The sequence below is a fragment of the Sardina pilchardus genome, chromosome 8 (assembly GCF_963854185.1).
Source record: "Sardina pilchardus chromosome 8, fSarPil1.1, whole genome shotgun sequence".
Classification (NCBI taxonomy): domain Eukaryota; kingdom Metazoa; phylum Chordata; class Actinopteri; order Clupeiformes; family Clupeidae; genus Sardina; species Sardina pilchardus.
The window spans coordinates 722,690-735,505 of NC_085001.1; the positions used below are offsets into that span (position 1 = coordinate 722,690).

The 12,816-nt window shown below is 44.5% G+C and overlaps 1 protein-coding gene across 4 annotated transcripts in view; it reads right to left on the minus strand.

The window, feature by feature from the left end:
* Positions 1-794: 794 nt before the first annotated feature.
* c5 (complement component 5) overlaps positions 795-12,816 on the minus strand; it is a 52,014-nt gene continuing 39,992 nt past the window's right edge. For all 4 annotated transcript variants that reach the window (XM_062542266.1, XM_062542267.1, XM_062542268.1 and 1 more), the window contains 10 exons: positions 11,114-11,207; positions 10,093-10,132; positions 9,089-9,191; positions 8,768-8,842; positions 7,969-8,074; positions 6,980-7,063; positions 6,683-6,772; positions 6,491-6,574; positions 5,914-6,052; positions 795-1,247 (listed from right to left, as the gene is read on the minus strand). In XM_062542266.1, the coding sequence (XP_062398250.1) occupies positions 1,115-1,247; positions 5,914-6,052; positions 6,491-6,574; positions 6,683-6,772; positions 6,980-7,063; positions 7,969-8,074; positions 8,768-8,842; positions 9,089-9,191; positions 10,093-10,132; positions 11,114-11,207 (948 nt within the window). In that variant the 3' untranslated portion in view covers positions 795-1,114. The remainder of the gene's footprint in view (positions 1,248-5,913; positions 6,053-6,490; positions 6,575-6,682; positions 6,773-6,979; positions 7,064-7,968; positions 8,075-8,767; positions 8,843-9,088; positions 9,192-10,092; positions 10,133-11,113; positions 11,208-12,816) is intronic.

Consider the following 12,816-nt stretch of genomic DNA (forward strand, 5'->3'; position numbering starts at 1 on the left):
GGGCAAGGAAAAACTCCCTTGTTCAGGAAGAAACCTTGGGCAGATCCACCCAACTGCCTGGGGTCGTGCTAGTAGATGGCGTTCCCAAGAGCGATTACATTTAAGTTTCAAGCCTATCGGTATCATTGTGTCCCCCGTGGTTATCATACGTCATTACCAAACGTTAGTGATTGAACTCCAATGAATTCAAACTTCAGACAAGCATCCACAAACCAGGAAATAAATGTTTGCCAATGGATCTAGGCCAGACTCTCTGCAAAGAAGAGAGTCTGGTCTCCAGGCTAGGTTTTACATGTTTTGACAAATTCAGGAATAGGCAGCCAGGCTGACTTAACAAGGAGGGCAAACTCAAAAATCTAAATACGGCAGAGGTCAGTCAAAATCCAGAGTGGCAAAAACAGGCAGTGGGCGTGTCACTGTACGATTCAGAGGAGAGAAGGCTAAAAGCATGAGTTTTCCGTCCATATCAACTGTTGCCATGAGTAAACAAAACTATTCAACTAGCATCAAGCTACACTGCAGATGTTGACTAGCATTTTAAAAGCTGGTTTCTGCTGTTTTATGGGACAGCTGGTCATATCATTCTCCCAGTTATGCATCTCATTAACTGTTGTTTTTTTTATGCAACACCCATTGTTGATGAGGCATCCTTGGTTCAGTTCAGAACTGGAGGAGATGAGGCTGGTAGCACCACGGTTCAAAGAATTCCGAATGGCATCCAAAAGAGCATGATCATCTGAAAGACGTGACAATCTGGCAAAGAGTGCTCCACCCCCCCCCCCCCCCCCCACACACACACACACAATATACTTTTTAATCTTTTTTTTGTATTATTTGTGCTGGTTCTTGAGCAATAGAATTCCATTACTTCTCATTCTTTAATCCCACACACAAGGAGTTCTGAACATTTGGTCATAAAGCAAGCGCTTATTTTTGTGAAGTTCAATTCTGTGAACATGTTTCTGTAAATGTGTTTATTTATTGGTGTCTCCAGGCTAACAGTAACTGCACTACATTGCATATCATAGGCACGTCTCCAAGCACATGTGAGCACTCTCCTTAGCAACCCTCCTGTCCTCCCATTGGCTCTGTGCTGGTCAGGTGACTGGTTCCCTCAGCAACCATCGATGAGGATGTTATCCGTGAAGCCGTCCAACTCTCTGAGGTAGTTTTCGCAGGCCTCCTTACAGCTGGCTCTGTCCGGCCATATGTCCACCTGGGCCTGGGAGTCCAGTGGGAACTTATACCTGCACACAAGTCCAGCCGCTCATGAGCCTGCACCCTCTCTACCATTCAACAGCTGCCTTTCTGCTCCTCCACCAGTGCTGTGGTGGGATGGTCATATCTCTAGCTACATAACGTCATTACTGAAACACTTAACATATTCTCACAATAACCGATGGCTATATCAATTCCCCTTGTGAGTTAAATGTTTTCACGCATGTCTGATGAATAGGTGAGGAATGCTCAGGACATAAATGACGGACTATGCATGCGTATTTTCGGAATAGTGCAGGCCCTATTTTCTGACTGAAAGTGTGAAGAAATGATGCACTTACTTGAAAATATTTAATTGTGTTTAGAGTCCTCTAAGTTTTTGGACTAAATGCATAATTGTCAATGTTTGACTTGCTGTTTGTTTGCGTTAAACAGGTGTGCACTACAGTCACACGCAAAGTGTCACACTTTTAGTTTCAGGACATCTGGTCACTATGATTTTCCCTGTAAGGTAACCTGTGTGGGGGTTCCCTGTGGTGTCCACTGATCTGAAGCCTGTCGGGGTTCCCTGTGGTATTCACTGATCTGAAGTCTGTCGTAAATGCTGTGGTATTTGATTGATCTGTAACTGGTGGTGTAGCCTCTGGTATTGACTGGTCTGTGCTGTTGACTGGCTGCAATGTAGTCTATAGTGCACTCTGTGGTGTTCACTGACCTGTAAGAGCACTGCTGTAATAGTGCACTCTGTGGTGTTAATAGTGCACTCTGTGGTGTTAATATATAGTGCACTCTGTGGTGTTAATATACTGTATAGTGCACTCTGTGGTGTTAATATATAGTGCACTCTGTGGTGTTAATAGTGCACTCTGTGGTGTTAATATATAGTGCACTCTGTGGTGTTAATATATAGTGCACTCTGTGGTGCTGTAATAGTGCACTCTGTGGTGCTAATATATAGTGCACTCTGTGGTGTTAATATGTAGTGCACTCTGTGGTGTTAATATATAGTGCACTCTGTGGTGCTAATATATAGTGCACTCTGTGGTGTTAATATATAGTGCACTCTGTGGTGCTAATATATAGTGCACTCTGTGGTGTTAATATGTAGTGCACTCTGTGGTGTTAATATATAGTGCACTCTGTGGTGCTAATATGTAGTGCACTCTGTGGTGTTAATATGTAGTGCACTCTGTGGTGTTAATATATAGTGCACTCTGTGGTGTTAATATATAGTGCACTCTGTGGTGCTAATATATAGTGCACTCTGTGGTGTTAATATATAGTGCACTCTGTGGTGTTAATATATAGTGCACTCTGTGGTGCTAATATATAGTGCACTCTGTGGTGCTAATATATAGTGCACTCTGTGGTGTTAATATATAGCGCACTCTGTGGTGCTAATATATAGTGCACTCTGTGGTGTTAATATATTGCACTCTGTGGTGTTAATATATAGTGCACTCTGTGGTGTTAATATAGTGCACTCTGTGGTGCTAACATATAGTGCACTCTGTGGTGCTAATATATAGTGCACTCTGTGGTGTTAATATATTGCACTCTGTGGTGTTAATATGTAGCGCACTCTGTGGTGTTAACATATAGTGCACTCTGTGGTGCTAATATATAGTGCACTCTGTGGTGTTAATATGTAGTGCACTCTGTGGTGTTAATATGTAGTGCACTCTGTGGTGCTAATAGTGCACTCTGTGGTGTTAATATATAGTGCACTCTGTGGTGTTAATAGTGCACTCTGTGGTGTTAATATGTAGTGCACTCTGTGGTGTTAATATGTAGTGCACTCTGTGGTGTTAATATATAGTGCACTCTGTGGTGTTAATATGTAGTGCACTCTGTGGTGCTAATACAGGGCTGCCAAGTTTCAGAAAATGGCAAGCGTGAGAGTTCGTCTGCCGACGAAAATTTTTTTGACTGTCACACTCAAAAGCGTGACATTTGGCAGCTCCGATTAGAGTCGATTTTTCAAGTGTGAACTTATCAAGAAAGAGGCAAATAAATGTTACACAGCTCTGCAACAAGTATAGGGCAATGATGGACTTAGCAGCCTTAATGTTAACTTGGAAAATCAAGGAGAAACAGCGAATCAACTGTGAACAAAATCTAGTAAGGAGAACGTTTTAAATCTAATTGTCGGAGTCGGCGCTGTTGTGTTTGAAAGACAAGTTAGAGGCACCAAGACCCGCCTTACGTTGCTTCTGATTGGTTTATATTGCGTGATGCCTTCAGTGGTTGGTGAGATTTAGCAGAGAATGTGTAATAAGGGGAGAAGGACCACTAGCGAAATACTTCCGCATGGTACTGCAACTAGAGGGCGATCGCGAGCAAGTGATGAATGAATGCGTGGCAATGGAGCTGAACCCCCCAGTACCACATTTGTCTTTATATAATTTTTTCTCCTGAAATTGCATTAATGCATGCGATGCAGGATAACTTGACTTGACAATTAGCTGACCAATGCAATTTTCTATATGTGTTGTTATTCCTAAAAACCCTTTCAAAGTTTTCATGTCACGTGACACAAGCGAACCACTTTACGGCCATAGACCTGAAAGAAGGTTCAGCTTCACGACGGTCGTAATCGGTCGCGATTGTCGCGAGCATCCATGAGGTAAATGCTAGCATGTTACAGGGAAAACGGCCCATCCTATGAAAAGCAGAAAGGACATGAGTGACTTTTTATTTCATTTCCAGTGGAAAACCTATACTCAGGTAGCTACTACGACAATGTACATTAAGAAATGAAGTTGTCAACTGTGAAAAAAACGAGTTCTAGCCGCTTAGCCCCATAGACCACAATTCATTTATCACTTGCTCGGCAACGCCCCTAGCGGAATTTCAACAGATTGCATGAACAATCCGGTACAATGGAGTTAATAGGAAGTGGACCGGCTCTCCCTAAAGGGGCTCTGGATTTAGGCACAAAGGACTGATGGATTGGTTATTGCTGTCAGTCAATCAGAGCTCAAACTACGACAAGGCAATGACCAAAGTTTATCATCATGAAAAAAAAAATATATATAGCGCACTGAATGGGGAAATATTTTGCGTGAGAAATGTCAAGTATGGCGTGTGGTGTGAGAATGGGTCAAATTGCGTGACTGTCACGCTCAAAGCGTGAGACTTGGCAGCCCTGCTAATATATAGTGCACTCTGTGGTGCTGTAATAGTGCACTCTGTGGTGCTAATATATAGTGCACTCTGTGGTGCTGTAATAGTGCACTCTGTGGTGCTAATATATAGTGCACTCTGTGGTGTTAATATGTAGTGCACTCTGTGGTGCTAATATATAGTGCACTCTGTGGTGTTAATATATAGTGCACTCTGTGGTGTTAATATATTGCACTCTGTGGTGCTAATATATATAGTGCACACTGTGGTGTTAATATATAGTGCACTCTGTGGTGTTAATATATAGTGCACTCTGTGGTGCTAATATATAGTGCACTCTGTGGTGTTAATATATAGTGCACTCTGTGGTGTTAATAGTGCACTCTGTGGTGTTAATATATAGTGCACTCTGTGGTGCTAATAGTGCACTCTGTGGTGCTAATATATAGTGCACTCTGTGGTGCTAATAGTGCACTCTGTGGTGTTAATATGTAGTGCACTCTGTGGTGTTAATAGTGCACTCTGTGGTGTTAATATGTAGTGCACTCTGTGGTGCTAATATGTAGTGCACTCTGTGGTGTTAATAGTGCACTCTGTGGTGTTAATATGTAGTGCACTCTGTGGTGCTAATATGTAGTGCACTCTGTGGTGTTAATAGTGCACTCTGTGGTGTTAATATGTAGTGCACTCTGTGGTGCTAATATGTAGTGCACTCTGTGGTGTTAATAGTGCACTCTGTGGTGTTAATATATAGTGCACTCTGTGGTGTTAATATATAGTGCACTCTGTGGTGCTAACATATAGTGCACTCTGTGGTGCTAATATATAGTGCACTCTGTGGTGTTAATAGTGCACTCTGTGGTGTTAATATATAGTGCACTCTGTGGTGTTAATATATAGTGCACTCTGTGCTGCTAATATATAGTGCACTCTGTGGTGCTAATATGTAGTGCACTCTGTGGTGTTAATATATAGTGCACTCTGTGGTGTTAATAGTGCACTCTGTGGTGTTAATATATAGTGCACTCTGTGGTGTTAATATATAGTGCACTCTGTGCTGCTAATATATAGTGCACTCTGTGGTGCTAATATGTAGTGCACTCTGTGGTGTTAATATATAGTGCACTCTGTGCTGCTAATATATAGTGCCCTCTGTGGTGTTAATATGTAGTGCACTCTGTGGTGTTAATATATAGTGCACTCTGTGGTGTTAATATATAGTGCACTCTGTGGTGCTAATATGTAGTGCACTCTGTGGTGTTAATATAGTGCACTCTGTGGTGCTAATAGTGCACTCTGTGGTGTTAATATGTAGTGCACTCTGTGGTGCTAATATATAGTGCACTCTGTGGTGTTAATATATAGTGCACTCTGTGGTGCTAATATATAGTGCACTCTGTGGTGTTAATATATAGTGCACTCTGTGGTGCTAATATAGTGCACTCTGTGGTGCTAATATGTAGTGCACTCTGTGGTGTTAATATATAGTGCACTCTGTGGTGTTAATATATAGTGCACTCTGTGGTGTTAATATATAGTGCACTCTGTGGTGTTAATATAGGTAGGTACCTGTAGGAGCGCTGCTGCCGTATCTGCATGATCTCCGCCCCCATCACCAGGTACTGATGCCCCGCCTCCATCAGGGTGGAGCTGCATGTGGCCTTCTTCACCAACTCCACCTCGGAGCCGATCTTCACGTCCTCCGTCCCTGAGAGAAGAGCGCATACCAGCCTATATCATCTGGACTAGGGGCACATACCAGCCTATATCATCTGGACTAGGGGCACATACCAGCCTAGATCATATCTGGACTATAGGGGCACATAACAGCCTAGATCATCTGGACAAGGGGCAAATACCAGCCTAGATCATCTAGACTAGGGGCAGATACCAGCCTAGATCATCTGGACTATAGGGGCAAATACCAGTCTAGATCAAATCTGAACAAGTGGCAGATACCAGCCTATATCATCTAGACTAGGGGCACATACCAGCCTAGATCATCTGGACTAGGGGCAGATACCAGCCTAGATCATATCTGGACTATAGGGGCACATAACAGATACCAACCTAGATCATATATGGACTATAGGGGCAGATAGTAGCCTAGATCACATCTACGGTCTCTCTGTATCGTCAGTCTTACCTTTTTTAAAGATATCCTGGACTTTTGCTTTGTATGTCACAAAATCTCCCTCAGCTTCATTCGCCTCAACAATGACCTTAAATGCTGATTAAGGGAAAAGGACAGTTTTTAGATTAGAACAACAAGAAAACTTTAATAACTACAACACATGTAAGAACAGCATCCATGCAGGAGTTCAATGTGCCTTGCTACCATATGTGACCCGGTCCTTGCACACGTCCTTCTGGAGTGAGTCAGCACTGATGCTGGCGTCCATAGTGGATCTGAAGGTGCAGCATTCCGCTAAACACACAGAGAACATCAGACCACATACGCAGTCTATCACCATAATGTCACCTACATCTCAACCATATATTGTAGGTGTTTCAGACATGAAAACACCTACAATGCATGTTGCATGTGTGTATGCATGTACATGTGTGTGTGTGTGTTTATCTGTGTGTGTGTCTGTATGTGTGTATGTGTATGTGTGTGTGCGTGCTTGTGTACCTGCCATGCAGTGGCACTGTTCCTTTTCACACAGCCTCAGTAGCTTGCGCTCCTGTGAGTAGTAGATCTTAGAGCAGGAGCTCTCTGTGGGAGAAAGACAGGCAAACAGTGGGAGTCACTGCACAACTACACTCTAATCCTGCTCATTATCACCAGAGATTAACTACACGCTAATCCTGCACATTATCACCGGAGATTAACTACACGCTAATCCTGCTCATTATCACCAGAGATTAACTACACGCTAATCCTGCTCATTATCACCAGAGATTAACTACACGCTAATCCTGCTCATTATCACCAGAGATTAACTACACGCTAATCAGAAATTAACTACATGTTAATCCTGCTCATCAGAGATTAGGAGATGTGACACTGCTCAACTACACAACAATCCTGCTCATTATCATCAGATTAGGAGAGGTGATACTGCACAACTCCACGCTAATCCTGCTCGTTATCATCAGATCTATGGCACAGAGATTAGGAAAGGTGCCTTTTATAAGGTATGTAAACCTGGAGAAACGCATCACCACCCGTTTTAATCTCATTGGCTAAGCGCTCCACTTCACAGGCTGAATAACCCTCCTGACCACAGCCTGACCCCTCGTGTACCCCAACACAGGCACACATGGGCATACCTGGGTATATGGGCCTGGTTGGCACACCTGGGTATATGGGCCTGGTTGGCACACCTGGGTATATGGGCCTGGTTGGCATACCTGGGTATATTGGCCTGGTTGGCATACCTGGGTATATTGGCCTGGTTGGCATACCTGGGTATATTTGCCTGGTTGGCATAGCTACCTGGGTATATTTGCCTGGTTGGCATAGCTACCTGGGTATATTGGCCTGGTTGGCATAGCTACCTGGGTATATTGGCCTGGTTGGCATAGCTACCTGGGTATATTGGCCTGGTTGGCATAGCTACCTGGGTATATTTGCCTGGTTGGCACACCTGGGTATATTGGCCTGGTTGGCATAGCTACCTGGGTCGTGATACTCGTACACTTTGAACAGGGAGCCGCTGGTCATGCCCGTGTTGAAGAGCTCCTGGACGCGGAATCCCACGCAGTACGGTCCGGCCGAGGGCACCTGAGAGGAGTCACAGTCAGACCTTTACTGAACACCAGAGGAACCATTACTGAACACCAGAGGAACCTTTACTGAACACCAGAGGAACCATTACTGAACATCAGAGGAACCTTTACTGAACACCAGAGGAACCATTACTGAAGAGGAACCATTACTGAAGAGAGGAACCTTTACCAAACACGAGAGGAACCATTACTGAACACAACAGGAACCATTACTGAAGAGGGGAACTATTACTGAACACAACAGGAACCATTACTGAAGAGAGGAACTATTACTGAACACCAGAGGAACCATTACTGAAGAGATGCACCATTACTAAACACCAGAGGAACCATTACTGTAGAGTGCACCCAGGCTGAGGACATGAGGAACCATTGCTAAACACGAGAGGAACCTTTACTGAAGAGAGGAACCATTAATGAACACCAGAGGAACCATTACTGAACACCCTGATTGAACATCAGTGTGCTGTTGCTGATTTTAAAGAGTAATTGAAATGGTGCAATGGAGTGTATCATTTTGTTGCAAGAATTCCATTTTTGGAAAGGATTGCAAAGTTTTGATTTCAGTGCTTCATTTTGGCACAGATGTGAGTTCAAGTGCATGTGTGTAGAGTTTTAATTCTGCAGAAAGGGTCTAACGTTTGCGATCAGGCAAAAAGTGTGATGTCAGTGAAGAATGGACGAGTACCGAGTCCAGCTGGATGAGGACTTTGTCTCCGTCAATCTCATAGTTGGAGATGAGCGTCTCGAGGCCGTTCTGCATCTGTGGGGGAGAGGTAGTTGCCAGACGTTTAACTTACGTTGAAGTTACGTTACATTTTGACAGCTGCTTACACACTAAATTTGGTATTTATTCAAAGTAGATTTTTGAGGATTTACTTAAAACGGAAGGTTTGGACAGAGGTGATACATATCTAATTCATTTCTGCTTGAGAGTGAGTGTGTATCTATGTCAGTGTGTGTGTGTGTGTGTGTGTGTGTGTGTGTGTGTGTGGTATGTCTCTCTCACCATGTCCAGGTCCTCCTGTAGGGGGTTTATTCCCGTTGGCAGTTGGATCTCCATGACAGTGTGACTGGCTTCAGTGTACACCTCATTCTCCAATGGTTTATACCTGTCCACCACACACACACACACACACACACGCATTAAACACACCCACGCACATGCGCACGCACACGCACAGCAGACACAGAAGTAGGCCTAGTATGGACGGGCCTATCCCAAGAAACACTCCACACTTCCACTAACCCAACTCTGACACTTGCCACTGCTCTAGTGGTGTCATGTAATGCAGCAGCCGGTTCCTCTCAGGGGTCTACAACTCATCCATCAGCTCCCTACATCTGTGAGCTCACTAACATCCGACACAACTCATCCATCAGCTCCCTACATCTGTGAGCTCACTAACATCCGACACAACTCATCCATCAGCTCCCTACATCTGTGAGCTCACTAACATCCGACACAACTCATCCATCAGCTCCCTACATCTGTGAGCTCACTAACATCCGACACAACTCATCCATCAGCTCCCTACATCTGTGAGCTCACTAACATCCGACACAACTCATCCATCAGCTCCCTACATCTGTGAGCTCACTAACATCCGACACAACTCATCCATCAGCTCCCTACATCTGTGAGCTCACTAACATCCGACACAACTCATCCATCAGCTCCCTACATCTGTGAGCTCACTAACATCCGACACAACTCATCCATCAGCTCCCTACATCTGTGAGCTCACTAACATCCGACACCTCTGATGCCGTCCCCTGCCCTATGCCCAGAGCTCTGATGACCTGTTGACCAGGTGAGGGCCCAGAGCTCTGATGACCTGTTGACCAGGTGAGGGCCCAGAGCTCTGATGACCTGTTGACCAGGTGAGGATGAGGAACACTAATGACCTGTTGACCAGGTGAGGGCCCAGAGCTCTAATGACCTGTTGACCAGGTGAGGATGAGGAGCTCTGATGACCTGTTGACAGGTGAGGAAGAGGAAGAGGGACTCACCTGGCGCAGGCGATGATGCGTGGTGACTGCTCCATGTAGTCTGTGATCAGAAGTGCAGGGGTTAGTATGGGCTACAGCGTATCTCATACACACACACACACACACACACACACACACACACACACCCACCCACACAAGGGCGCAGGGGTTAGTGTGGGCTACAGCGTATCTCACACACACACAGACACACACACACACACACACACACACACACAAGGGCGCAGGGGTTAGTGTGGGCTACAGCGTATCTCACATACACACACATACACACACACACACACACAGACACACACACACACACACACACACACACACACACACACACACACACACGGGCGCAGGGGTTAGTGTGGGCTAAAGTGTATCTCATACACACACACACACACACACACAGACACATAGACACACACACACACACACACACACACACACACACACACACGCACAAGGGTGCAGGGGTTAGTGTGGGCTAAAGTGTATCTCATACCAACACACACACACACACACACACACACACACACACACACACACACACACAAACAGACACACACACACACACACACACACACACACGCACAAGGGTGCAGGGGTTAGTGTGGGCTAAAGTGTATCTCATACACACACACACACACACACACACACACACACACACACACACACACAGACACACACACACACACACACACACACACACACACAAGGGCGCAGGGGTTAGCGTGGGCTAAAGTGTATCTCATACCAACACACACACACACACACACACACACACACACACACACACACAAGGGCGCAGGGGTTAGCGTGGGCTAAAGTGTATCTCATACCAACACACACACACACACACACACACACACACACACATGGGCGCAGGGGTTAGTGTGGGCTACAATGTATCTTGAATTTCCCCTTGGGGATCAATAAAGTATCCATCTATCTATCTATCTTTCTATTTATCTATCTATCTATATACAGTATCTATCTCATACCAGCACAAGGACACAGAGCACATCAGGAGACCTACTAGTGGAGGCTGGCTTGCGTGGCTTAATGTCAATGGAGATGTCAAAGTGGCAGTCCTCACTGTCGTCGGCCATCTTATAATAGACTGTTTTCAGCTGTAGAGAAGCAGAGCAGAAGACAAGTCAAGTAGATCATGCGTGCTGTACAGTATATGTTAGAACTGTGAGAGACACATTCAAGTAGAACATGTTAGAACTGTGAGAGACACGGTCAACTAGAACATGTGTGCAGTATATGTTAGAACCATGGAGGTATTATAAGAACTGGAGAAAGTGAACAAGTCCCGCCCCCATTCATTTCAATGGGAATGCTAGGCTAGTGAAAAATGCCAAAATTGAACGATTTTTTCAGGCTTCAACATGGCGTTTCAAGGGGCTTGTTTCCGGTGCCGTTTTTTGATTGGTGTGTTCTATGGTGTGTTCTAACCACTGATTGGTGTGTTCTATGGTGTGTTCTAACCACTGATTGGTGTGTTCTATGGTGTATTCTATACGCTAATTGGGGCGTTCTATGGTGTGTTCTATACGCTAAATGGTGCGTTCTATGGTGTGTTCTATACGCTGATTGGTGTGTTCTATGGTGTGTCCTATCTACTGATTGGTGTGTTCTATGCGCTGATTGGTGTGTTCTATGGTGTGTTCTATCTACTGATTGGTGTGTTCTATGGTGTGTGCTATGGACTGATTGGCGTGTTCTAACCACTGATTGGTGTGTTCTATGGTATGTTCTATCTACTGATTGATGTGTTCTATGGTGTGTTCTATCTACTGATTGATGTGTTCTATGGTGTGTTCTATGTACTGATTGGTGTGTTCTAACCACTGATTGGTGTGTTCTATGGTGTGTTCTATCTACTGATTGATGTGTTCTATGATATGTTCTACCTACTGATTGGTGTGTTCTATGGTGTGTTCTATCTACTGATTGGTGTGTTCTATGGTGTGTTCTATGGTGTGTTCTAACAACTGATTGGTGTGTTCCATGGTGTGTTCTATGCGCTGATTGGTGTGTTCTATGGTGTGTTCTATACACTGATTGGTGCGTTCTATGGTGTGTTCTAACCACTGATTGGTGTGTTCTATGGTGTGTTCTATCTACTGATTGGTGTGTTCTATATGCTGATTGGTGTGTTCTATGGTGTGTTCTAACCACTGACTGGTGTGTTCTATCTACTGATTGGTGTGCTCTATATGCTGATTGGTGTGTTCTATGGTGTGTTCAATACACTGATTGGTGCGTTCTATGGTGTGTTCTATACGCTGATTGGTGTGTTCTATGGTGTGTTCTATACACTGTCACCAACCGAATTTTCTGTACCCGGGTTGTCGCAACTCTCTCTTTATATGGCTCTGGTGTGTTCTATGGTGTGTTCTATACACTGATTGGTGTGTTCTATGGTGTGTTCAATACACTGATTGGTGCGTTCTATGGTGTTTTCTATACACTGATTGGTGGGTTCTATGGTGTGTTCTATAGACTGATTGGTGTGTTGTGTCTGCAGTGTATTTAAATGGCGGCACTCTATTCACTGATTGGTGTGTTGTATCTGCGGTGTATTTAAATGGCGGGCACTCTATTCACTGATTGGTGTGTTCTGTGATGTGTGTTCTATACACTGATGGTGTGTTGTATCTGTGGTGTATTTAAATGGCGGCACTCTATTCACTGATTGGTGTGTTGTATCTGCGGTATATCTAAATGGCG